We start from the raw sequence: 27,891 nt of genomic DNA, 5'->3' as shown, positions 1-27,891 counted from the left end.
ATCTGGGGGCTGGAATCGAATCTGGTGGGTGACCCAGTTAGCTCCTGACCACAGCCCCCGGAGTTTCCCTGGCTCTTGTCATCTGTGGTTCCACCTCAGAATCGGGGGTGACGAAGGCAGAAACCCAACTGTGTGTGAGTCCACTCCTCCAGTGTGGCTGACATTTTCCCATTTTCACCTTTTCAAAGTCCCTTTTTAAGGACCTGGGGTGTGGCTCCGTTGGTAGAGTGGTTGCTTAGCATGGATGAAGCCCGGGGCTCACCTCCCTGCATCACATAAGTCAGGTGTGGTGGTGCATGATTGTAATCCCAACACTCAGAAGAGGGGAATCAGAAATCCAAGCTCATTCTGACTACAAGCCTGAGGATACATAAATTACGAACTATCCAAATTATGTCTCAGTGCTTAGTGGAGTAGTACAGACCCATAAAAAAGAGCCACTTAAATTACAAAATAAAAATTTGTTTAGTTTTTTTTAAAGTTAATTTCTAATGACTGTGACCACCCTTGGGTGGAAGGAACACCACACACAGCAGTGTTTTTTGGGGAGGTTCAGTAGGTGAGAGATCAGTCATACACCAAGGCTGGGCCAAGGCCCTTTGGGAAATGAGAAGGGCTCTTTAAGGCCATGGATTGACTAAATTATCCTAGAGGAAGAAGGCTGAAATGTTTCGGCACCCTGTGGGCCGAGTCCAGGGCAACTCCCAAAATGTTGTTCATGGTGCAGAGACAAGCCTTTGCTGGGAGGCAGAGGCAGGACCTCGGCACAGTGCTGGGATGCTGGCTGGGTGCTGGCTGGGTGCTGGCTGGGGTGCTGGCTGGGTGCTGGCTGGGTGCTGGCTGGGACACTGGCTGGGTGCTGGCTGGGACACTGGCTGGGTGCTGGCTGGGACGCTGGCTGGGACGCTGGCTGGGACACTGGCTGGGTGCTGGCTGGGACGCTGGCTGGGTGCTGGCTGGGTGCTGGCTGGGTGCTGGCTGGGACACTGGCTGGGTGCTGGCTGGGACACTGGCTGGGACGCTGGCTGGGACACTGGCTGGGACGCTGGCTGGGTGCTGGCTGCAGATGGAAGTCCACTCCTGCCTGTGTCAGTGGGAGTCGTGTGGCTAGGCAGACGGTGTGGGTGCCTTGATATTTTAATTGAAGCCTGGAGACACAGTTGCTCTCTCTACTGTGCTAACAATGTACGGAATAAATAATTCAAGCGTGGCTGTGTTGTGCCCTGCTGTCCTCGCCCATGGGGGTGGCCACACATGAGCGAGTACACACACACACACACACACACACACACACACACACACAGAGAGCCAGGCGCGCGCGCGCACACACACACACACACACACACACACACAGAGCCAGGCGCGCGCGCGCGCGCGCACACACACACACACACACACACACACACACACACACACACACAGAGCCAGGCGCGCGCACACACACACACACACACACACACACACACACACACAGAGCCATGCGCACACACACACACACACACACACACACACACACAGAGCCATGCGCACACACACACACACACACACACACACACACACACACACACACAGAGCCAGGAGTGGGGCAGAGCTGCTGTTGGGGGCCAGTGGCTGGCTGGACCAGAGGGTGAGCGTTTCCATTTTAACCAGGCACCTCTCAACTTTAGAGCAGTGGTTTCTTTTCAGGCAGCCCTTGAGGAAGTTTAGCCGGCCAGCTGCTCCTTCGTGCAGCAGTTAAGTGACACCTAAAGGCTCCTGTGTCCTCAGACCAGCCTGAGATGCCAGTGACTGGGAGACAGGGACCCTCTTAGTGGCACACTCTCTGGCCTATGTCCTGGCCCCCTCAGAGTTAGCAAATCTCATGGAGCTCCAGGTTGGAAGGAGGTGCGAAGCAGGTGTTGGGGTGCGGGGTGGCCAGAGTGAATGGATCTGGTCTTCCTGGAAGGAGGGTGTGTGGCATACTCTTGGGGGGTCACTATGCTGGGGGAGAGGTGTGGGCGGCTGTGGTTGAAGTGCAGGTGAGGGCGCTCTGGACACTCAGAGGCAGAGAGAGCGGTTCTGATGAGAGATCCATGAAGGTGGCTTCCTGGAGGAGGTGGCTACTGTCCCCAGACAGAGATAAAGCCATGGCATCAGGGCGTGAGGGAAGATGGGACGTGTGGGTCTGCTGGGGACAAAACAGGGCTGTCAGGGAAATCTCCGGGAAGGGACATTCAAACATAGACTCAGGTGAGGGTGGAGCTGGTGCACAGGTCCTGTGGTAGGAGAATGCTTGACCTAGCTGAGAAGCAGGGGCCCGAGGCGGTTCTTCTGTACACCTTCCTCACTTGGACCCTGCTGAGCACCAGCATCTGAGGGCCCAGCAACAGGGCCCTCCCATCTGCCACCAGACTCATGGTTAAGTGAGCCCTTTTTTTTTGGTTTTGGCCAAGCTATAGAGATGGGAAGCGGGGATATGCGGGTTGTGGGTCCTGACTCTTTCTGCCTGGTGTCACCGTCAGCCACAGTTGGCAGCCTGCACAGTTATAAAGCTGTAGAAGGGCCACAGCCTCCCTGGGGTGGGGAGAGGCAGGAACAGAGGGCCTGTTTAATTTAATTCCCTGTTTTATTGCTCGCTGGATAAATAACCTTCATTAAGATAGAAAGCGCGGGGCGGGGGGACATGGACAGGGAGAAGTTTGATTAATTTCGAGCTGGTTTCTCATTTGTTAATTTTCTTCCAGTTCAGCAGGATTATTTAAACAAATTACAGACATTACTGTCCCCTTCTTCCCCCTGCAGGACTGTGGCCCTCAGGGAGGGTCCGGCTCCTTTTTCTACCGTGGTTGTTTAAGGGCAACTTAAGTCAGGAAAGGAGGCTCTCCAGCTCATTTGTTCCTCGTGTAGAAGAGGCTGGTGAGGCAGGCCACAGGCCACAGTCCAGGGGAGGCAGGCCACAGGCCACAGTCCAGGAGAGGCAGGCCGCAGTCCAGGGGAGGCAGGCCACAGGCCACAGTCCAGGGAGGCAGGCCACAGGCCACAGTCTAGGGGAGGCAGGCCACAGGCCACAGTCTAGGGGAGGCAGGCCACAGGCCACAGTCTAGGGGAGGCAGGCCACAGGCCACAGTCCAGGGGAGGCAGGCCACAGTCCGGGGGAGGCAGGCCACAGGCCACAGTCCAGGGGAGGCAGGCCACAGTCCAGGGGAGGCAGGCCACAGGCCACAGTCTAGGGGAGGCAGGCCACAGTCCAGGGGAGGCAGGCCACAGGCCACAGTCCAGGGAGGCAGGCCACAGGCCACAGTCCAGGGAGGCAGGCCACAGGCCACAGTCTAGGGGAGGCAGGCCACAGGCCACAGTTTAGGGGAGGCAGGCTACAGGCCACAGTCCAGGGGAGGCAGGCCACAGGCCACAGTCTAGGGGAGGCAGGCCACAGTTTAGGGGAGGCAGGCTACAGGCCACAGTCTAGGGGAGGCAGGCCACAGGCCACAGTCCAGGGGCTGCCCCAGAGCCCACCCTTAGTTCCCTTCCAACCTGCTGCCTCCTGAGCACTGTCCTTGACTCTTGCCTACCCACCGGCTTGAACCCATCCTTCTCTGCTTCTGCTCTGGGTGCCCTTGCGGTCCCCTGCTGGGGTACTCACAGGAGAGAGCAGGCTGGGAGGTGGGAAATTAGGACCTCAATCTCTCTGTTTCTCCTTCTCTCCTTCCCCTATCCCCGCCTCTTTCTACCTCCAGTTCTGGGAATTGAACCCAGGACCTTGCTCATGATAGGCAAGTGCTCTACCATTGAGCTACATCCCCAGGCCCCCTTTTACCCCATTTTGTGACAAGGTCTCACTAATTTGCACAGACCGGTCTTGAACTCAGTCCGTTGCTCACATGGCACATGATCTTGCAGCCCTGCCTCTGCCTCCCGAGTACATGGGATGACAGGTTACAGACAGGCCTGTGCATCCTCAAATGGATTGTCAGCTGCCTCACTACCCCGAGTCTCTGTGTGTGCGTGCATGGTACGTGTGCAGCACACATGCAGAGCAGAGGAATGTTTGTGTGCACAGACTGTTGGCATGGCTGGGTTCACCTCTCACAGTGAGCCCTGGGCACTGTGTGGAACTCAGAGAGTGCTGTGTGTGTGCACCTGGGTTCTTGAAAGTATGTGAAGCGGTATCTCAGGTGCTTGTGTTTGCATACCTGTATCCTTGAATGTATGGAGCTAGTGTCTCAGGTGCCACTAGGTCCCCATCATGCTATGGTGTCACCCATACAGCCCTGGTTCACAGGGCAGGCCAGGCTGGAGGGAGAACGAGACATGAAGCCGAGCCAGGGAGCACCATGCCTGTCAGTCCAGGGCACGGCTATGCTTCCAGTGTCAACGTCAGGTCCAGAACCTCTGAGTGGGAGCTGGATCCGGCTCTGAGAGGCTGGGTCTGGAAGGGACTGTCATGAAGCTGCAAAGCCACCCCGTTAGAGACGCAGCAGTGGGGAGGGAGTCCATGGCCGAGGGTCTGCAATGAGAGGGTCTTTTCAGGGACGTGGGTGGGTCTGATGCCATGATGGGAACTCCGGACTGGTGTTCAGACGAGCAGAAGGGACTGGGCAGGGCCTTGGGTACCCCTGCTTTTGCTGTGCTGGGGATGAACTCAGGGCCCCGCACATGCGCGCAATCACTTACCACTAAGCTACAGGGCTCTTGTATTTTGAGACAGGAGATGACTATGTAGCTCAGGCTGGCCTCAAACACATGATGTGCCTGTCTCAGCCTGAGTGCTGGGATTCCAGTCACTATATTCAGCTCTTGCTCTCTGTGGTTATTCCCTGAAAGTGACCACCGTCTGCTGTCCCCAGGAGGCCTTGCCGTGCCTGCTGTATGTGGCAGACCCCTCTAAGCTCTGCTTCTTGAGCTGGCCTCAGGGACCCACTCAAACTGTATGCAATTTTGGGGCCTGCAGGGTGAAAAAGACCCCCTCTGCAGGACGCGTCACCTCATACCACTGGTTGTTGGTGCCTGGACAGGCCAGGCCTAGATGTGGAGCCTGTGGACAAGACTCGGATGTGCTGGTGGCCCTCATGGACTCGGAGGGAGGCCAGGTGCCCTGGACTGTGCGTCTGCATTTGGTGCCTGTGGACCCAGATTTCAGCAGCAGCTGCTGCTGGCAGTCTTGGACTCCCTGAGTCCTGCCTTGGGGTTATCAGGTTAATGAGGGAGATAACAGTGGCCCGCTGACTGTAGCAGGGCAGGTCTCTAGGACAGGCCTGAGGTGATGATGTGTGGCTTTACTTGTGCGGTGACCTCTGGACCCATGTGAAGACCAGTGTCGTGGAAAAGGGTTGCATAAGGTCTTAATGAGCAAGTCCCTTCGTGGGCAGCATCTCCTGCACTGGTCTGGCACGCTACCAAGTCCCAGTATCTGGGGCATGATGGGCGTGTGGAGTGTGGCAGCAGAACTGAGTGGCACCTGTGGAGGTTTCTGCAGCAAAGGGCAGGGGACGGCCACTCCATGTGCACCTGCTGCTAGCAGCAGAGACAACATCCCTGGCATTTCTGAACTGAGGACCCTTGGTGGACGCCTCCTCCCCGGGACCCAGGGGCTCAGAGGTGACAGAAACTCAAGCTTATTCCCCGTGGAGGTGGCAGATTTTGCTGGCACACAGGGTAAAAGTGCAGGTGGTTCAGCCACTCACCACCTGGGTGACATTAAACATGATCCTGCACCCCTTGGAGGGATGGGGCCAGCACCTGTCTCCTCCGGAGGGAGGGCTGGCAGCAGTGAGTTCTGATGACAGAGTCAGTCTGGGCAAGGAAGGCCAAAGGCATGGATGCCCTGAAGGCACATGGTGATGGAGGTCAGAACACTCACGGGGTGGTTCTCTCTTCCACTGTGTGGGTCTCAGGGCTCAAACTCCAGTTGTCAGCCCCTCAATAGGCGCCTTTACCTACTAAACCATCCATGGACTCCCTGCATAAAGTTTTCTCTGACAGAATCTTGATGGAACCTACTCAGGAGAATCAGTGAGAGTGGATTGTCTCTGAGATACCTGTTCAATAGTCATTCCTATCCTTAGTCTACATCCTGGGGCTATGGGAGGCGGGAGAGAGGCAGAGAAAGTGGTTCTCCTCAGGGTCTGGCATTCCTGTCGGGAGGCACCCAGTCCACACACCTGTGGGAAGTGTGCGCTGTCACAAGGGGGTAACTGGGAACTCTAGGTAAAAGGCCCCAGGGTTGGTAAGCACAGCCCAGAGCTGGGGAGCATGGTAGAGAGGTCAGGCCCCCGGAAGATCCTGCAGGGCCTGCTGAGCTCCCGAGGAGGGAGAAACTGAGCCAACTTGGGGTTATGTCCTTCCAGCTGTGGGTGGACATGCAGGTGTTTGAGGAGGTGAGTTGGGAGGGGGCTGAGGAGACAGGGATCCATCCCGCCAGAGGCACGGGAGCTGGCTTGGTAGGGCCACATGATAGAGTTGGTGAATGGTGGATGGGTTCTGGATGTTTCTGGAATAAGGCCAGCAACACCTGATGGTAAGTCAAGTTTGGGTGATGAGGCAGACTCGGGGTCTTGATGCTGCCTTGGCCTGCAGCAGGAAGGACATGGAGGCTGTTTTGAGGCCTGGCGGTTCCTGCTCGGGACCTGCAGAGTCTGACACATCCAGTCACTGGTGTCCCCGGGGAGGTCAGCTGGGTGGGATCCTGGCCTTCAGTGTTTATCTGAGGGGTGAACACAGAGGCAGGCAGCAGGGTGTGAGTGCTCTGAGCCCCGGGGTGCAGGGCTGAGGCAGGAAAAGGGGGCTGTGCCAGCTGAGGAGGCTGAGGAGGGTACTGGGACCAAGCAAGGAGGGGACCACACAAGCCGGATGTCATGGTGGGGAAGGCTGCTGGGGGCTCCAGTGAGGCTGCTGTGGCACAGCTGGGCACCTGGCCAGGCACCCCACGGCTGTGCCTGCTGTGTTTGTCCCTGCTTCTGGCCGCCCCCCTTCTCCCAGACAAACCCCAGAGCCCCAGTGGGGCTTCCTCCTGGCTGCCTGGCCAGTCTGAATGTGGCCTGGCTGTGGATATAAATCACAGGAAGTGTTGGCGGTGTGACTTTTATCATCTCGTGTGTTCAACGATGTTAATACATCCCATTATATCATCTTATATTAATATAGTGCAGTCCATCACACACACACACAGAGCACATCTGCCTGACTTGGGTGAGTGGTGAGCAGAGAGAAGCTCATTCCCTCGGAGGCCAGCCACGCCCCCATCACTTGCACCCTGTTGCTAAGTGGACCTCAGGGTATCAATGGCAACCACTCTGGGCACTGAATCAAGAGGTCCTCCTGGCCCTGTCCCAACTCTTGCAGCCTGTGGAGGGTCGCCAGGTTTGGGAGAGGTTTTCATGAGTCCCTGCTTACTGTAGAAGCCCCTCCCTCTGTTCTGGCCGAGAGCCAGGCAGATCATTAAATTCTCACTAAACAGAGCGGGTGCAATGGTGTGAAGCCGACTGCTTGGGGGTGCAGAGGAAGCAGCGGGAGCAATCCCCACCCTTGTTCAGGCTGCCTCTCAGCAGAGACAGTGGGAGTAAAGGACTGGAAGCTGTGTCTGAACACAGAATAGTGCCAGGTAGGGACTGTGGGCTGAGAAGATGCAGGTGAAGCCAGACAGACCTGGGTTCAAATCCTGCCTAAGAATTTACCATATGATCTCATCTGAAAAATGAAGTAACAGATAGTGGTCTTATTGTGTGAGGAAGAAAGGAGATGGTCCCTGGGGGCCAGGTACTGGGACAGGTTGATTCTCAGTGTGTCACAAACTCTCAGACTTGGTCACCACAGACACTCTCCACTGCTCACCTCTTTACAGGGCTGCAGGGCCAGGCATAGCCAACATCATCATCTCCCAGTCCCTTCCTCCTGCTCTTCTTACTCATCCCCACTCCTAGCGCAGGTGCTGGAGTCCCGAGGGCCCCGGGCTGGTCTGGGGACCCGGTGACCTGGGTGAACCCTTGCACTCCTCTAAACTGGGCAAGGCCTTCTTTGCTCCATTTGTATTGAGGATTAAAGCAGGATAGCAGAGGGGGCCTGCACGGTCATCCGCACCCAGACAGGACAGTGGCAGCAACATCCGGTCCCTTCCCTCTCCCCAGCGTCTTTCCTACCCACCCTTCCATCGGCCCCTCACTGTGACCTCCACAAATACCCGATTCTCATCACGACACCCACTTCACAAACAAGGAGACTGAGGCTCCGTGAGATGGAGACCTGAGACAGCTTGGTTAGCTAACGACCTGCATCTTACCTCCGGGAGCTTGGTTTTAGCTCCTTGCACAGAGCCAGAAGCTGTGGCCCTGGGGGTGCCAAGCTTGGCTCCAGCCCCCCCCCCCCGGCCTCAGCTGCCACCCACCTCCCCTAAGATTGCCACTGACAAGGTGGCACAGTCAGCGTGAACCTGCTAAAGTGAGTGTAGTTTATTGATCTCCATTTTGCTTATGAAGCAGGACAAGGGCTGGTTTGAAGATCTTGTTTGCTGTCGGCCCAGGGCCCGCTCCCTGCCCGAACGCTCTTATCTGTCTCCAGGCCCTGCCTCCAACGCGCCAGTGTGGCTCCTTTGTCAGCCGATGCCAGGCGAGCCAGGAGCCCTCCTCCCTGCGCACCCCATTCTTCTCCAGCTCCCAGCCTCCTGGTGGGGGTGTGTGCTGGGCTCCTGTGAAAACATGCACTGCTTAAAAGGGCAGGCAAGGACTGAGCACGCACCCTCCAGGGATGTGTCTGTCCAGGGCCGGCTGCCTATGCTGCCTAGTTCCCTTCAGGAAAACAATTTAGAACAGGAAATTAATCCAAGTGCCAGTTTCCTGTCCTGATAGGATGCTAGGCAGCCCAAGTGGAGGTAGGGGTGTGGAACAGGGTGTCATTGTGGAATCAGAGAGACAAGTTCCAGCGGGCCCTGGAGGCAAGGGGAGGTGGGGGAGTAGCATTGCCCTTATGTGGGTGCTGCCACTGGTGGTCACTTACTTCAGACGTGACAGCTGGCCCTGGCTGGGCATCGGGCAAAGTGAGGACTCAGAGGCAGACTGACTCTGCCATAAATGAGGATTAATAGGGAAGGTCATGTGCACTGCTCTGGGAAGGGTATCCAGCAGCGGAGAAGACCAGTGCAAAGGTCCTGAGGCACAGTGCACCTCGGTGCTCAAGGTATAGAGAGGCTGGCATGGCAGGAACTGTTGGAAGACCAGGGTAGATGTGGTGAGTGATGGGGTCAGAGTCATGCATGTGAAAATACTCCAAATTAGTTATTCTAGTAGACTGCCATGCTCTGAGCTGGAAAGGGCACTGCATGGGTACTTGGCCTGGCTCACAGAGGAAGATCAGTGGGCATTCTTTGGAATGAGGGGCTTGAGGTCCACCTGGAGCACCCAGGACCCTGGTGTCAGGATGGTGTCAACTTTTTTTTTTCCCCGAGACAGAGTTTCTCAATGTAGCCTGGCTGTCCTGGAACTCACTCTGTAGACCAGGCTAGCCTCCACCTCACAGAGACCCACACCTCTCTCTGCCTCCCAAGTGTTGGGATTAAAGGTGTGTGTATGGTGTCAACTCCAAGATAGTTACAGACTCACCCTCTGAAACTGTGAGCTCCAAAAAACTCTTCTGTAAGTTGCCTTGGTCATGGTGTCTCATCACAGCAACAGAAGGGTAACTAAGACCGTTGCCGAGAGTAGAGAGGCCCCAGCCACGACCTGGGCTGTGCTGTGAGGGACAGGGTCCTTGTAACAGCTGCTGTCCTGGACTGTGGGACACTGGCAGCTGTAGAGGTGCCCACACACAGCAGCCAGGTCTGTGTCCTCCTTGAGGACAGTTACAGACAAGAGCCCCTCTGGCAGCCTGGGGGTGAGGTTCTGCTGGTGATCCTAATTAAAAGCTCAGATCCAAATGGCTCGATGATGGAATTTCTAATTAAATCAATTTCATCTCATCTGGGAAGCAGAGGTTTGCATATGATAAGCATGAAATTAATAATTACGTTTAGAAATTAGCTGCTACTCAAAGCAGGCCATTTGCACAGCCCTCTGGGGCTCAGGGCAAGCCTCACCCTGTCCTTTGTCTTAGAGACAGATGGACCACTTCAGCCCATAGACTGATGGGCAGGAGAGGTGTGCAGTACACGAGACACAGCTCTCTGCTGGAGCCCACTCTCTGTCCTGTGGGAGATGCAGGCAGCCACGTGTCACCGGAGGCTACAGGCACCCTCAATTTCTATTTAATTTTATTAATTAATTAATTTTTAAGTTTTTTAGTTTATTGACACAAGGTCTCACTAGTTATGTAGACCAGGCTGGCCTTAAACTCTCTGAGATCTGCCTGCCTCTGCCTCCCAAGTGCTGGGGCTAAAGGCATGTGCCAGCACGCCCAGCACTGTTTTATTTTTTAATTACTTATTTTTTATGTGTGTGAGTGTTTGCCTGCATGTATGTCTGTGGACCACATGTGTGCAGTGCCCATGGAGGCCAGAAGAGAGTGTTAAATCCCCTGTAACTAAGTTACAGACAGTTGTGAGCTGCCATGTGGGTACTGGGAATTGAACCTGGGTCCTCTGGAAGAGCAGCCAGTGCTCTTAATTGCTGAGCCATCTCTCCAGCCCCAGCCTCAGATTCTACATGTGCATTCATGTTCTGTGTATGGATACATGTGTGCAGGCACACTATATACAGAGGAGACTGAGGTTTCACATAATAATTACTGGGATGGGTTCTGGAGCAAGCCTCTTTGGATTCAAATGCTGCCCCAGCCAGTCAAGAGCTGTGTGACCTTAGATAAGTAACTTAACCTTTCTGTAGTAGTTTTAATAAATGACGATTAAATGGGTCCTCTTATATAGTATAATATTGAAGGTGTAAAGCTTGGAAACCCACTTAGGACAGTAAGGTGTACAGTAGGCATCTAATCAGGGTTGGTTCTGACTGTGCTTGTGAGCTGTGTGTTCCTGAATGAATCTAGTTCATTTTAGTACGTCCCCTTCTAGCCTGAGAAATGTGGTATCAACCTGACACATTCAAGTTCTGAGGTGGAGAGCCATTATCGGTGTCTGAGAGTTGGAGAATCATGTCACTCCTGACTGTACAGCCCTCAGACCTGTCCCCTGCATCAGTCAGCACAAATGAGGTGATGCTGTGGTAACAACCAGCCCTCAGACCTGCCCCCTGCATCAGTCAGCACAAGTGAGGCGATGCTGTGGTAACAACTATTCTGCAAACTTTAGCATGTGAAGAACATAGGCTTAGCAATTGCCGAGCCACACGTCCTGTGGATTGGTTAGTGCTTTGTCCTGTCTCAGGAACCCACGTCAGGCTGGACCCTTGCTGGTAACAGTAGCAGGGGATGCATAGACTGTGGGGTGTCTTCACCTGTGATGACATGCTCTGGCCCAGAGACAGCATGCATTCCCTGCTCCCAGCTCATTAAGCAGGATGTGTCATGTGACCCTGCCAACCACAGGGTCACGGAGTTGTAACCTGTATCACAAAGATGAGGGCTGGCACTGTGGGCAGTGACTAGGGGCAGCAGCCCCTGGCGTTAGGTACCGGTGTGTTCATTGCTTAAGCAATTATCTCTGTCTCTTGTGCTGGGATCAGTGTCACCAAGGTCTCTCCACAGCAGGTGCTAAGGAAGCCGTTACTGAGTGAGTGAGTTAATGAAGAGGCCACCAGGGTGTGCAGGGAGGTAGAGGAGAGTGTGGGAGCTGTGGCCACAGCAGCCACAGAGGCAAAGGAACCTCTCAGGCCTTGTGGACAAAATTTGCTTTCTGTGACAGTGTGGCAGTTTGAGAATTCTCCCACGTGCTCCCAGTCACAGTGGGGATACTCTGCAGGCCCCAGGGGAGAGAGAGGCACCTGTGTGATGCAGATTATGGTCCTAGGGACAGAGCAGGCCCAGGATACTGTGGAGTTTGTGCAAGAGAGCTGGGCAGGGGAGCTTTGTGCTCTGGGCATGGCTCACAGACAGGACGCTCTTTGGATAGAGGCCAGGCCAGGGCAGGCAGGGTGTGTAACCAGGCCCAGAGTGGCCAGATGCTGGGGCTGGCCTTTGTCTGGTGGCTGCTATGAAGTGATGAGTGACAGGGCAGGCTGTGGGGAGCCATCCAGGCTGGTCCAGCCTGAGTTCCTCACTGTCAGGTGGCTCTGGTGGGTGTGGCTTCTGAAGGGGAAGGCCCAGCATGTAGTCCTGGAGGCAGGGAGTCCGGTCCATCTTCCCACCAAGGCCTATCCTAATCCTTCCAAAGACTGCCAGAGTGCCAGGACTGGTCTTTGGTGATTGGGGGTTCTCAACCTATGGGTCATGACCCCTTTGGAGCCTGGAGGAAAGGGACAGGAGATTGCCATTCCTGTCAGGTGGCCCTTGAAGGGTCTGTGGTAAGGGTCTTTCATGGCTGGTCATTCGGCTCTGGCACACCAGGTCACATGGAGATTGGGTGGAGATTTCACTCCAGTTGCTCTGGATGGTTCCAGAGACTATGGGGACTATACTCAGTGACCCTCTGGGACACTGATGGTTGCTTCCCTGGGCTTAATTCTGACACTTTGGAGCCTTTCTCTTGGGCCTGAGCAGTGGTGTGCTGAGCCTCCCTGTGTCCTGGCCAGGGTTGGCATGCCTAGATTGTTGGGGGAAAGCCAGATTGCAGCCTGTAGTCCCAAGGACACATGGGCACCCCGACAGGGCACCCCGACAGGGCACCCCAACATGGGCACCCCCACACGAGTACCCCCACACAGGCACCCCAACATGGGCATCCCAACACGAGCACCCTGACATGGGCATCCCGACACGGGCACCCCGACATGGGCACCCCGACACTGGCATCCCGACACGGGCACCCCGACATGGGCACCCTGACACGGGCACCCCGACAGGGCACCCCCACACGAGCACCCCCACACGAGTACCCCCACACAGGCACCCCAACATGGGCATCCCAACACGAGCACCCTGACATGGGCACCCCAACATCGGCACCCCGACACTAGCATCCCCCACACGGGCACCCCGACATGGGCACCCCGACACGGGCACATGTACATGTGTGCCACCTGTGGTCCCTCAAACACAGCAGTGGGTCCCTAGGACGTGACACCAGTGTCACCCTGGCGGGGCCTTCCACTCTTCCCATCACACCCTGCCTTCTCTTTTCCCTTCTGCCTTCTGATTTTCTTTTGAGACAGGGTCTCACTCATGTCCATCCTCCTGCCTCTGCCTCCCAAGTGCTAGGTTTTCAGGAGCACCTCGATGCCCAGCTCCCCCTGCTCCAGATCTCCCCTGGCTAGGCAGGAGACCAGGGGTGGGGGCAGTGGCTGTGTGCAGGGGGAAGTGTGAGGAGTGTGCCATGCTCATGTGCTCAGGCGACTCCGCACACGTTCTGGAACACGCATGCTTGCACAGATGCAGTGGGATTCCTGCTTGATTGTTGAAGTCCAGAAGCAGCTTTGAATCTTCTTGTGGCACGGACCTCCTCCTCTTCATTCCAAGAGTGTGGAGGGGCAGTGGGAGAGAGTTTTCACACTCTTTCTTCTCAGTCCCCTGCATAAATTAGAGCTCTCCTGGGGGCCAGCGGCAGACACACTATGTGTCACTCCCAGCTAAGTAGCACTTGGCCACAAGCACCTCCTGCCTTCTCTCCTGTCTCCTAGGGAGCAGGGGTGTCCACCAGTGCGCAGGGCTGGATGCTCACCCACCTTTACATCCTTCGTGTGGCACTTCACGACAGGTGACTTACACAGGGGATGCTTCGTGCTGTGGCAGGCTGAGGCAAGCCTGGAGGAGCCAGGAGGGCTGACTGGAAGAGGTGAAATCAGGCTGCACAGTGCATGTGGAAGGGCTGGGTGTGTGAAACAGTCCATGGGTCACCGCTTCTGTCACACCCTGGGAGTAGAAACAGGCTGCTGAGCCCAGTGGCTGTGATACTCGTCCTGTCCCCAGAGTGTGGCATGAGCTGCGTCCTCAGCACCCAGAACAGAGCAAGTCTCAGATCTGGTGGATGTTTTGCGTATGGCCAGGGCAGGGGATGCTGAGGAAGTGGCAGGAGTCCTTCTGGGCTGCCATTTTGAGAAGTGACGTCTCTGAGGAGAATGCTAATTGAACGTCCTTTGCCTCTCCAGCCAAGACAGAGGAGCCGAGGAGGGCACACAGCCCCACGAATCAGCATGTCTGAATCACCTGGTGTGGCAGACTCTCCCACAGGCCTCTTTGCCCTGCAGTGCCCCCGCCCCTCCCCCACTCCAGGCTGGGGCAGTGGGAGGAGGGCGCCTCAGAAAGCAGTAAGCATTCCAGGATGTCTTCCTGACAGTGAAGGGGCTGTGTCTGGGAGGCTAACGAAGGCAGAGGGAGCAGGAATGCAAGGACCAGGGGAGGGGTCACATGCAGCACTGCAGAGAGCCACAGACCTGCTCTCAGAGGTCCCAGGGATTCCTCATATCACCAGCAGCTTTTAATTGCCCATTCTGTAACTGCAGAGCCTGAGGCCTGGGGAGGAGAAGGAACTGGTCTGGTCAGCTCTACCAGCTAGAGAGCAAGAGTCGGACTTGAACCCCAAACCTTAGTCTGAAAATTTTCTTAGTGGGAACTTTAGTTTTGGAAATTATTGAGTCTCTTTAATTTCCTTCCCAGGGGCCCAAAAGAGACGGTACTAATGGCGGGGGCAATCTGCGGGGAAATAATCTAAGTACACCGGGTTCTTTCATCCATTTACTTTATTCCTCTGAGATTAAATGCTATCTACACAGCTTTAATTCTATTCTTATATCTAGCTCCTCTCAATCTCTTCTCTTCCTGAGTTCTTTCTCTACACGACTTCAGTTCTGTGCTCACACTCAGCTCCTCTCTGTCCATTCTCCTCTTGTCCTCTTGTAGCCCTAACTAAGCTCTTTTGCTTCTGATCTCATCTTCGTCCTCAGTTCCTCCATCCATGCCTGTCCCTTCCTTTCCTACTCTCCTGACTTGACCTAATCCCTACCATCTATTAAAAACTCTGCCTTGTTCTTTCTTCTCTGGCCACATAACTCTGCTAGGTCCTAGGAATTCTGCCTCAATCCTCCCTCACCTGATATGCAAAAACCCTTTTGTTCTGAGTCAATTGCTCTGGAATGCCATTTGGCCTATGAGGGGGTGGAGGGTCTGAGCTTCATTTGCACGAGAAATGAAGCTATGCATCTATACATCTGCCTGTCTCCTAAGCCTAGGCATTGTCTCTGTAAGGGTGTTACCTTAGTTCAGATCAGCAGTAGGTCTGAGAAGCTTATACTGTTTGTTGTTATGGCCTAGGAGTTATGAGTGCACAAGAAATTGATAGCAGGAAACAGCTGATATATTAAAAGCTGAATAACACCAAATATTCCTTGATATATGGCTTCCTCAAGAAGGATTCCTTGATCCTTCTAGGTGTAGCTTTATCACGTACAGCTGAATTCTTACTGCATCCCTGCAGCTCATGACACTTCAGAACCTGTGATGTGACAGGGAGAAGGAACTGGTCTACTGTCCCTTACCCTGGCCTGGTCCGGGGTTGGTGTCTTTCCCAGGGCCTCAGGGACTATTGGGGCAGTACAGCCTGGCTTTCCTGCTGTATACTATGCAGGAGCCCCATGCTGATCCCCCATCTTTGTGGGAATGGGGTACATGCAGTATGGTAGAGGGTCATGTGCCTGGACCAATCTCTGGGTGTGGATCTGGGTGTGAAGCTGCTGACTGCTCCCAGGGAACTGGGCTCCCAGCCTGGCCACGGGGTACCTGGAGGTCTATCGCTCATGGGCAGGTTGGGAGGGAGAGATAGTTTGAGAGTGTGATAAAGATGAGTGAGTAGCAGCCTAGCTGAGGAGAGAGTGGGGACCCAGCCTTTGGTGCTCATCTGGAGGAAGTGTGGGTGGATGGTCCCATCCCGCTGTCCCCACATTCATGGTGTTTTGTTGGATGGGTGATGGGGTCGCAGGGATTTAGTTTTATTCTGTATAACAATCTTTTAGGAAAATGGACATTTTAGACATTCACAAAGGCATAGAGAACAGGCAGCAAGGCCCCACGTACCTGTCACTGCCTCTCACTGAATGATTGTCAGCTCTCTGCTAATTGGTTTGTCCTTCCGCCTGCCCCATGGGGTCCTGTGGGCAGACCCTGTATGTCACCTTTACATATCCTCTTTTTTTTTTTTTTTTTTTTTGAGATAGGGTTTCTCTGTGTAGCCCTGGCTGGCCTCGAACTCACAGAGATTCACCTGCTGCTGCCTCCAGAGTGCTGGGATTAAAGGTGTGCACCACCACCACCACCCAGCTTCCTTTCTAGCATCTTAGCACAAATTTCTAAACATTGGTTCTCTACTGGGACAGTCAGTCCTCCAGGACCTCTGACTCTGTCTGGAGATACACTGGTGGTCACTGTTGGGGAGATGCTTCTGGCACATGGGGCACAGGCTGGGTATAGAAATCTGCAGGGTACAGGCTGGGTATGGGCATCCATAGGGAACAGGCTAGGTATGGGCATCCATAGGGCACAGACTGGGTATGGGCATCCACAGGACACAGACTGGGTATGGACATCCACAGGGCACAGACTGGGTATGGACATCCACAGGGCACAGACTGGGTATGGGCATCCATAGGGAACAGGCTAGGTGTGGGCATCCATAGGGCACAGGCTGAGTATGGACATCCACAGGGCACAGACTGGGTATGGGCATCCATAGGGCACAGGCTGAGTATGGACATCCACAGGGCACAGACTGGGTATGGACATCCACAGGGCACAGACTGGGTATGGACATCCACAGGGCACAGACTGGGTATGGACATCCACAGGGCACAGAGCAGCCTGCTAGGAGCCTCTCCATCCCTAGCCTGTCTGTGTGGCAGCTGAAAGCCCCTAGGAGCAGGGACTGGGGTCTCCATAGTGTTGGAGAGGAGGGAACAGGGAGGAGGGTCACATGGCTCCTTTCTTGTCCTTTGGGATGGTTTTAAACAATTACAGGAGGGCTGATGCCACTTAAGGGTAGGGGGTCGGGTTACCCCATGGCTGGGAGGCCTAGGGCAGGGCCAGAGGCCTAGGGCAGGGCCAGAGGCCTAGGGCAGGGCCAGGGACAGAGGTGGGCTTTGCCTCTCCGGGCCCTGTACCCAAACAGTGGAAAGAAAGGGTCTCTTCGAGGAAGCTGCTCTGGCCACCTGTGGGGATGGAGAAGCATCCGAGGTCTGGGTTCTGGGCTGTGTCCTCCAACTGGGCAGGAGAAAGGAGACAGAGGTCATTGGAAACCACAGAGACCAAGCCTTCTGTATGGTGGCTAGAGGGGCTTGGAAACGGAGGCTCCGGGTGCCCCCCCCCCCCCGCCATGTGTGTGCATACCCAAGTGTATATTTGTATCTGGGGTATCGCTAGAGACCATTAGTCAGAGACCACATGAGGCCAACTGGGAGTCGTCCTGGGGTCGCAGGCAAGCTCTTGGTATCTTGCTGGCCAGACCTTGCCCTTACCAGGGAGACAGGTGGAACTCTGTGGGAAGGGCGGCCACCATTAGACATCTCCTTCTTCTCTCAGTACCTGGGACCTGTCCTGCCATCCTACAGTGTCTTCCCTGGCTGAGGGGAGGGGAGGCAGTGTCCAGGGGAGGGTGCTTTGGGTTGAGGGGTCCCAGGGTTGTGGATGGTGGGGAGCAGCTGCCCTTTTATGCGTCTGTCCATGGATCTGCCTGTCGCTGTTCCCCCAGATCCCTCAGATCAGCTACGCCTCCACAGCCCCTGACTTGAGTGACAACAGCCGCTACGACTTCTTCTCCCGTGTGGTGCCCTCGGACACATACCAGGCCCAGGCCATGGTGGATATCATCCGGGCTCTCAAGTGGAACTACGTGTCCACGCTGGCCTCGGAGGGAAGCTACGGCGAGAGCGGCGTGGAGGCCTTTATCCAGAAGTCCCGAGAGAACGGTGAGGCCTGTGTGGGGGTGGGTCCTCTACGTCTGGGTTCCCAGCTCTTCCCTGAGCTGGGTTTGTTTGCTGTCCCCCCAACTCCCCAAGACGCTGTACGCTCCCGCCATGGGTGCACCTGTGGACAGCTCTGTCCTTTCATGGGCAGGGAGAGGGGAACCAGAGGACTGTATTTAGGTGGAGATCAGAGCCCCTGTTTCATGGGTCATCAGCAGGAGTGTTCAGGGGTGGGTGAATGAGGGCTGGAGGCTGCTGGGAAGCCCTTCCATTGTGGGTGCACTGCCTTACCCATTGAGCAGGTGGAGGGAGGCTCCGGTGGCAAGCCATTGGCACAGCAAGGGTTAACCTCTGAATGGGGACCGCAGCGATCAGGGGTGGTGGTGACTGCAGGAGGGTCTGGAGGTGGCAAGCAGGCCCCTGGGCTGGAAGACTCTGTGTCCTGTGGCTTCCTAGGGTCTCCTGGATAGAGTGCAGGGGTGGCCCTGGTGCCCCTGGCAGCCTCATCCTCTGGGCTCTAAGTAGCTCATGCTGCTCTCGACCTTGGCCAGTGTATATTTATACCTGCAGGGCCCAGACCTCTAATTGCTTTTCCTAAAACTGCAGAGTGGCCGGAGGTTGGTGGTGGTGATGCCCTGCAGGCATAATCCTGCTACAGTTCTCTGATAAGCCCTTTAATTGTGGTGGGAAAGCTGCCTGGGTGCCACTCTGTGCCGTGGGCTTCTGTAATCCCAGGGCTGCTCCTGCCCCGAACAAGTGAGCGATCGAAGGCACAGACTCTGTCCTCCGTGGAACTCAGGGCAGGACAGACGGTTTGGTCACGGTGTTGAACCCGCTGTGGGGACCTGGAGGTGCCCGGTCACGTGCTGCACTTGCTGTCTGGGTGGCCGCAGCCTCTGTGGAGAGCACCACCATTTACATGAGGGGCAGAGCCTCAGGAGTCACTCAGTAACTCACACCCTGTCACACAGTGCAGAGGGGCAGGTGTGGGCTTTGACCCCAAGCTCCAGGGCAAGCAGTGTTGGCGGCTTCCTGTCCTCACTTACTTAGTTTTCTGCCCACGCTGTTCTCCTGGTGGGGTCATGGCCAGCTGGGGGCGTGACAGGGACCCGTGTGAGAATGTGTGCATGACCTGCAGGCACAGGAGAAGCTGGTGTCTGGTGTGCTCAGCTGAAGGCAGGACTGTGAATGGCTTTTTCAAGCGCTAATCAGGTGTTGGGAATTGGGAGGAATAATCTACAAAAGATGCTTAGAAAGGACCTCAAAGTCTAGAAAAACAAGAAAACCAGTTCCTTGCCGGGCCCTGGCTCCTCCACCCTCCTGTCTGGCATGGCCACCTCTCTGTACTATCCTGTGCCTCTGAGGTCCAGCTGTCCACCATGGCCTTTGATTCTCCCCGTTACCCGAGATCACCTCGCCACTGGGTACCCCATCCAGCCCTGTTGCTAAATGGTATTTGATTTGGAGGGCAGTTCTTGCGGAGGGGGGCAGAGAGAGAGAGAAAGAGAGGGAGGGAGGAAGGGAGCGAGGGAGGGGGGAGGGAGGGAGGGAGGGGGGGAGGGAGGGAGAGAGGGAGAACTGCTTCAGCAGGTCAAATTGAAATCAGAATTGAACACTGGGAGAAAGAAGCCGCGGCACCTTATAGCCTAATCCCTGAGAAAGATTAAAGATGTTTTTGGCCGTATATTGTATTGATCTGTCCTCTGAAGTGTAAGTCGTTTGGGAGATGATGGGAGGCTTGAGGGAGGGGCAGTAAGGAGGGGAGAGAAGGCCTTCTCTGCTTTTGGTTACAGACTGGGACTTCTCATTGTGATGGTGAGCACGTCAGGCCTCTACCCTGGACGTGAAAGAGAAAGAGACAGACCAGAGAGGGCAAATGTCCTTCCCAAGGCCACACAGCCAGATTGAGGATCCAAGACAGGAGCTGGATACAGCTTTGTCCTATGGTGGAGAAGGTTGCCCCGTCAGCCCCATGACACCCTCACCTGTTAACTCCTGCTTGGGGTGACCCCATGGTTGATGGATCCCAGCCTGCACCAGTCACTTCCCCAGCCCACCTTGACCATTACAAATCCTTCCACGTAGTTTAAGCAAACGGACACTGGCTGAAGACCACTTAGGTACCCCTCCCTCAGAGGAGGAGGGCTAGGAAGGACCAAAGGCTGCAGGGGTGGGTGTCCAGAGGGGCTCAGTGGGCATCCAGAGGGCACAGGAGTGGGCATACAGAGGGCACAGGAGTGGGCATCCAGAGGGGCTCAGTGGGCATCCAGAGGGCACAGGAGTGGGCATACAGAGGGCACAGGAGTGGGCATCCAGAGGGGCTCAGTGGGCATCCGGAGGGGTGCTGTAGGGCTTCATCTTTGGATTCAGGAAGGCTATATGGCTGCTTGGGGGTCAGCTCTAGCTGCTCTGTTGGGTGGTTCAGTCGAGGGTAGAGGGAGACAGGAGGGGACTGTTGTGGCTTTATCTTGGGGTATCTTCCTATTTGTGGCTTCAGTAGCTCTGGACCCCCAAAACACTGACTGCCTACTCCTTGGGGAGGTAGCCTGAGGCCTGCTGTGTCCATCTTGGAGAATTAAGGAGGAGAGTGGCTCTGCCACATGCCTGTCCCCTCCATCCCAGAAACCCAGAGGCTGACCCGAGCCTCAGACCCAGCATGTCTTCCGTTCAGTGTCTGGGGCCTGACACTGAGAGTGGACCATATGAGTGGCCCTGCTGCGCGGCAAGGCCCACCAGGCCCCAGCTGGTGTCTCCTCCAGGCTGGGGATTGGCAAGGTGTTGGCATTAATGTGACTGCTAGTGATGACCAGGTCAATCCCGTGTGACGAAGATGAACCCCTGTGCTTGCATGGCGCGCCTCGGGGACTTTGCCTGTCCGCTCTGATTTCTCTGATGCTCTGGCCTGCAGCAGGATGTTGACACCTCTCAGGTTGGTGAGTCCCTAGGGCTAGATGTCATCAGGCCCCCGTGTGCGTGCGCGTGTGTGTATGTGTGTGTGTACTGCCACTTGCCCTGTTCTCTCTGCCGGCCTCTGATGAGTGTACCTTGACAGCAGCAAGAGGAAGCTGTCACTTGCTGGGCTGTCCTGGTCTGAATTTGCTGCCTCTGTCGTCCACAGAAGCCATGTGCACGCTCCGAGGAACGTACTTGAAGATGTTTGGGGGTTTAAAGAGTCCCCTTTTGTCTTTGGCTTGTGCAACTCAGTTCTGGGTGGTTCAGAGCCCAAGTGCTATGGCAGGAGGCTGGGCTCAGATCCACGACTGTGCTGCCTTGAACCTGAGGCTTCCACTTCCTCTTTAGTCTAACAGGAGGGGGGATAGCGCATGTGCCCCCCCCCTCCGTCCCTCCCCAGAAGTGCTGTGAGGTTCTGGGACTGAGAGTCACTCTGAGTTCTAGACCTGGCTGTGGGTAGTGCTGTGGCTCTGAGCCTGTCACCTCTCTGAGCCTTAGCTTTACCGCTGGTGTCAAAGTGCTGGGGCAGGGGACCTCTGGACTCCCACCATTGAGTTCTTCGCATCCATTAGCTTTCCATCTTACCTCACTGTTTGGAGGCCGGGTGCCATGGTGATCCTCGGCCCCAGACCCCAGGTCGCAGGTACTCATGCAGTCAAGAGTCCCCTCAGCACCCTCCTATCATTCCAGCAGGTCTTTGAACCCCAAAGTCTTTATCTTCTTGCCCTCAAAAACCTATTGTGTCTTCCAGGCACCCGTAGAATCGGGAGGAGTCCCTTCCAACTGCTTCTGGTTGTTTAGTGGCAGCTGACAGAGGCTCCAGACCAGTCAGATTGCCAGCTGTCTCCTGTCCGTCGACTTATCTATCCCGGCTTCTTCCTCCTGTGGCCCCCCATGCCACCGCTAAGCTTTTAGAGTAGTGGCTAAGCATGAGCCTTGTCCCAAGGGCTGGAGGAGCCTGCAGACATAGTTCCCTTGCCAGGCGCCCTGGGGCCCTGCTCTAGGCCTGGCATTGTGTGGCATGCCAGCAGCTTTGTCCTGCTCCTGCGCGGTACTCACCGTGTGACCCTAGTCACCCCCCCCCCCCCGATTGGTCAGTGCTTTTTGTGTAGGACCAGCAAGGGGCCGTGCGGGCACTGAAGCATTTCTGCCTCATTGCTCTGTCCACTTCCCTTCAGAACACTTGAGCCTGAACAGACTCTGCTGCCTCGGCCGGCCCCTCGGCCAGCCCCTTGGCCGGCTGGCCTGCCTGTTCTAGACTTCTGAGACTCTACCCATGATAGAGCCAGACTGGCATTTGGGGACAGTCGTGATGGGGAGCAGGATTAGTGAGGGGAAAAAAGAGGAACGATCAGCTGGGGCCTCTTGGGCCCCCGGAGGGGTGTGACTGGAGCCACTGAGCACCATGAGCAGAGATGGTTGTGTGGGTAATAGACTGGGGGCCTGGGCCCCGGGAAGGCCACTCCTGGAGTCTGGCAGGAAACGAGGACTTGGGGGCTTGAGAGTTGTCTCAGTGTGTAAGAGTAAACAAGCACACAGACCCAGCTCAGATCCCCAGAACCACGTGAAGAGCTGAGTATGGTAGCAAGAGGCTCCTGTGCCGACACCGAGGAAGGGAGACCCAGGGACTTGCTGGCCTCCAGCCCCACTGCAGGCTCCGTGAGGTGATAGAGCAAGGCTGGGAGTGCTAGGGAAGGATGCCTGATGGTTCCTCTGCTTGTGTGCACACACACACCACACGCACATACACCACACACATATACATACACCACAATACCACACACACACACACACATACACACACACACCACACACATATACACCACACACATATACATACACCACAATACCACACACACACACACACACACACACACACACCACACACATATACACCACACACATATACATACACCACAATACCACACACACACACACACACACACACACACACCACACATACACCACACACATATACATACACCACAATACCACACACACACACATCACACACACACCACACACACATCACACACACACATACACACACACCACACACACATCACACACACATACACACACACCACACACACATCACACACACACATACACACACACCACACACACATCACACACACACACACACCACACACACATCACACACACATACACACACACCACACACACACACCACACACACACCACACACACACACCACACATATACATACACCACACACATATACATACATCACACACACATCACACACACATATACATACACCATAATGCCACACACACACACCACACGCACATCACACACAATACACATACACCACACATATACACACATACACACTCACACACCACACACACACATACACACTCACACACCACACACACACATACACACACACCACACACACACACACACCACACACACATCACACACGCATACACATACACCACACACATACACACATATACACACACCACACACATACACACATACACACTCACACCACACACACACACACCACACACACATCACACACGCATACACATACACCACACACATACACACATATACACACACCACACATATACACACATACACACTCACACACCACACACACACACACACACTCACATGCACACACACACACAGACACACCACACACCCCAATATATTTTTAAGAGATGAGGGTTCGGGCCATGGGTTCATGGAGAGAAGAGAAGGTGGGTTGTATTCTAGTCACGAGCTCACAGGCTGTGGCCCTGGGTTCACATGGACAGAGGTTGTGGAGCCCAGTCCAAGCTTCAGCACCACGGAGAGTGGCACCAAGGCTAGGCTGGGCATTCCTGGGCAGCCCTTTGGCTCCAGCCTGCAGCAAACGCCTGCTCCTGGCCGGTCTGCGGACACTGAGCCCGCCAGGCGTCTGTGAGACACAAGCCTTTCCCTCTGCTTGGTTACCAATTTCCGTCTTATCCAAACACATTTGTTCCTGGACACTGCTGTGACCAGGCAGGTCTGGCCGCGCCAGGAGCGGAGATGAAAGGGCCGAAGTGCTTGTCTCCAACAATCAGTGCGTGGCTGAGGGGCTGCGGTTGCAGGCTGGGGAGGCTGGGCCAGGAAAGAGCTTCCTCTGGGAGACCCAGGATTGGGCCTGGCCCAGAGGGTGTCCTGGAAGGCGGGCCGGATGGAGCAGGCACCCAGGCAGAGTGTGTGGGCCAGGCCTGCCCGGTTCTTCCCTGTGTGGATGGACCACTGGTCCTTTCGGGCTCTTGGTTTCTCTGAAGTGGAGATAATTCTAGTTTTTATTTGTTTCTGTAGAAATGATAAAAACAGGCAAACCAGCCTCCCTGAGGCCCAGGGAGACTCGAGGGTTCAGGACTGCTTCTGGGCATACCAACCCAGGGTGAGCGATTGGCCTCCTAGACTCAGGATTCTCCTCCTCCTGGGTCTTTACACTCCTTGACTTACATGTGCTACATCTGGCTCTATTTTACTATAGACAGAATGATCATGTGGCTATTCTATGCAAATTATATGCAAATTTTTAACGAGCCAGAAGGAAGCTAACGATGCCTAGGGACCCAAGGGAAGCCTTGGGTGTAGGAAGCAGCGGGGCAAGGTGACAATCAGGAGAGAATGGGGGTGGGGGCAGGAGGGCTGGGGAGGGCCCTGAGGCCTTGCCACCCCTCGCCAGCCGAACTTCTTCCTGGCCCCTGCCACAGATTTAGGGATGTGGGGAGATGGGCAGGATGGCTTACTAGTCACCCAGAAGACGTGAAATGGAGGAAGGGGGCGGGGAGGAGGAAGGAGCGGGAGGAGAGAGGGGGAAAAGGAGAAGAAGGAGGGGAGGAGAGAGGGGGGAGTGTGGGAGGATCTAAGTCAGAGACAGTAGGCAGAGGCAGCCAGGCAGGAGGGAGGCTCAGTTTCTTCTGAAATGGTCATGGTACCCAGGATGTGAGCTGATTGGTAGGGGCCAGTGAGGCAGCACAGGGCAGTATTTGCTGTCTAAGGAGTGCTGTGTGGCCATGAAGGGCTGGCGGGGGTAGGAGGGAGAGAGGGAGGGGGAGGGGGCAGAAGACAGACGGTGAATGAGCAGAGAACACAGAAAGAGTGGGGGAAGGGCTGGCGATGGGGGAGGGGCTTCTGGACCACTGACCAGCTGTAATCCAGATGTCAGCCAGTGAACTGGGCCTGCTCATTCTCTCATTCTTCAGTACCGCCTGCACTGTGGGGACGACCGAGCTGTAGTTAGGCAGGGCTCTTGACCATCCATTCTCTTCACGGGTGGGGAGCAGCAAGAGGGGGTCCCCTGTCGCCCCCGCCAGGGCACTTTGGAGTGGACTTGGGGAGGGGAGTGAGCACAGCTGGAGAGTAGGAGGGGCGGCTGGCCCTTCTGTGAGTTAGGGCCCACAGGGGAGGGTGCACTGTAGTTGGGGCTTGAGTGTCAGCTGGCTGGGTCTGAGGCAGCCTGGTGAGCCTTGGACACGGATGTGCATTCCTAGTTCATGCTGGTCAGTCTGGGACAAACCGAAGTCGTTCTGTGGACCCTGGTTTAGATCGGAAAGGAGCTCTCAAGGCTGGGTAGTCCTTTCCTGTTCCTGGCGTTCTCAGAGCCGTGAGCGATCACCCCAGCTTCATCTCTCCACTAATATTCAGGGTCAGATTCTGGGGAAAGTCCCCTGTACCGTAGCTTGTGCCAATCTGACAGGAAAGTCACACGCCAAACCAGAGGAGCTGGCGGATCCCACCCACCCGACCCAGGAGGACTGAGGACTGAAGCCCCCTCCCTCCCTGCCTAGCATGTCTCTTCCCTCCCAGGGCTGGTGGCTAGCTTTGGGACTCCAAGCCTCCTCCCAGCAGCTGCAGGCCTGCCGGAATTGTGATGGATCAGTTCCTGACCTGGTCCATCAGCTCTAACTAACCAGAGCCCCAGGCCGCCGGGGCTCCTGGGACCACCGCTCCCCCTCCCCCCAAGCTGGGTCTGCTGCTTCGGGCCTGTGTCACCCTCATTGCCACCACCAAGGCCAGCTGATGGTCCCCTTCCTGGGGCATGGGTCAACAGCTCCATTTTCCACCAGGAAGCTAATGCTGAGTGGGGTGCAGGGTCTGCCCAGGCCCGGCTTCTACTGCTTAGCTGCCACCATCCTCCTAGCCTGGCTTGCAGAGAGGGCAGGGCTGGCTGGGAGGGCCCTGGAGGACTTCCTTACCCGTGGCTGGAGTAACAGGTTCAGGGCAGAACCTGCCTGCAGCGAGACATGGTTGGGCTGCCTGCGTAATTACATCTCAACATTTCATTGCTTGTCAGTTTCCACTTCCCGGGGATGTGGGCTTCTAAATATTTCATCCCGGTCTGCAGCGGCCCACCCTACTCTGGCCAGACCACAGGCTCACTGCTGCCGTCCCTAACACCCCCCCCCCCCCCCCGTGGCTCTCTCCTGCCTGAATGGTGCTCCTATAAGGTGTGGAGCTAGCCAGGGGCACCTGGAGCCTCTCTCCACACAGGAATCTCCAATACCAGCCTACTGACTTCCCATCTCCTAGACAGCAACTGGAAATGATTATTATTACTATTTTTTTTTTTTTCAGACTGGGTTTCTCTGTGTAGCCCTGGCTGTCCTGGAACTCACTCTGTAGTCCAGGCTGGCCTCAAACTCAGAGATCCACCTGCCTCTGCCTCCTGAGTGCTGGGACTAAAGTCTTGTGCCACCACCACCTGGCTGTATTGAACTGTTATTAATTGAGCTCCCCTGTCTGCTGGGACCCGGGGAGTCAGAGGAAGGATGATGTATCTCTTGAGGGACTCTCACGGAGGAAAGCCGACCTCAGGACATGGGGCACTTTTGCTGTGTTTGTGCACAGGCAACGTCCTGTGCCATTTACCTATGCTTGCTTGCTCAGTCTGTCTGTTTATTTTTTTCACTATGCAGGCCTGGTTGACTTTGAATTCAAGGCAATCCTCCTGCCTCAACCTCCTGATTGCTAGGATTATAGATGTGTGTGCCACCACACTCTCCTGTATGCCCTATTCTTCACACTTTGTGATGGACAAAGTCCAAAGAGAATTAAGCACCTTGTCCAAAGTTACAGAGCTAAGAAGTGGCACCTAGGACTTGAACCCTGGCTCCCAGGCTCGGCCCTCTCTCTGATGCAGACAAATTACTCAGCACAAGGCGTGGGTGGCAAGTGCCATTAGAGAGAGCAGAGGGGCAGGACTGGGCCATTGCCAAGAGCTAGGAAGCTTTTGAGGGGTCAGATCCACAGGCTTCGTGGGCTCGGCAGACAGGAGGGGGCAGTTGATGCTTGCTTCAGGACCACAGTGGCAAAGACTTGGGGTGGCAGGGGGTGCGTGGCTTGGACGAAGTGGTCCTCTTTAAAAAGCGGGGATGGGGGTGGGAGGGGCTGGAGAACTCTTGTGTAGCTTCTGTCCGCCTGTTTCTGGAGGTAGAGGCAGATGAGAAAGGAGTGGAGGTCTTGTTCTGTGTGTGGTACCTGTGGGTGTGGCTGATGGAGACAGCCTTGGCTAGACTGGGGGACCTTTTAGCCACAGAGCCCCCCCTTGTCCATAGGTAGACCAGTGAACTGGTCAGTAGACCTGGGACTGCACTCAGCAGCTATGAGCATGTGAGGGTCTTGGGGGGAATCCCAGCCCTCTCTGCAGCGAATCTGGGAAGCAGGTGGGTTTCCTCCGTCAATGGACAGTCACGCTACTGAGCAGGATATGGGTGGAAGGTTGGACAGGCCCCCACTAATTTTCTGCCAGCATCCTGTCCCCTTAGTCCTGTCCCCAGCACCTGTCTCCAGCACTTTTCTTTTCTATATTTTTTCTTGCTTCCTTGCTCTGAAGGTGTTTTGCCTAAATGCATCTGTGTTAAGATATTAGGGCAATCATTCAATGGATTTCCTCCCAAGAGCCCAACACCATGAATAATGAAACTCTGAGCCCTTCTGCAGGCTAGCCAGGGACAGTAGGGTTTACACGGTGGCCCACGTGTCCTCCTTCATCCTGGGCTCTTGGCCTGGTCCGGGG

At 55.5% G+C, this 27,891-nt stretch overlaps 1 protein-coding gene across 2 annotated transcripts in view; it reads left to right on the top strand.

Moving 5' to 3' along the window:
- Positions 1-27,891, top strand: part of Grm4 (glutamate metabotropic receptor 4) — an 81,992-nt gene that overhangs the window by 17,485 nt on the left and 36,616 nt on the right. For both annotated transcript variants that reach the window (XM_059281991.1, XM_059281990.1), the window contains exon 2: positions 17,684-17,900. In XM_059281991.1, the coding sequence (XP_059137974.1) occupies positions 17,684-17,900 (217 nt within the window). The remainder of the gene's footprint in view (positions 1-17,683; positions 17,901-27,891) is intronic.

Source organism: Peromyscus eremicus, chromosome 16_21 (genome assembly GCF_949786415.1).
Source record: "Peromyscus eremicus chromosome 16_21, PerEre_H2_v1, whole genome shotgun sequence".
Lineage (NCBI taxonomy): Eukaryota > Metazoa > Chordata > Mammalia > Rodentia > Cricetidae > Peromyscus > Peromyscus eremicus.
Note: the sequence above shows the minus strand (reverse complement) of the source record. Positions and strands in the feature narration are given on the sequence as shown.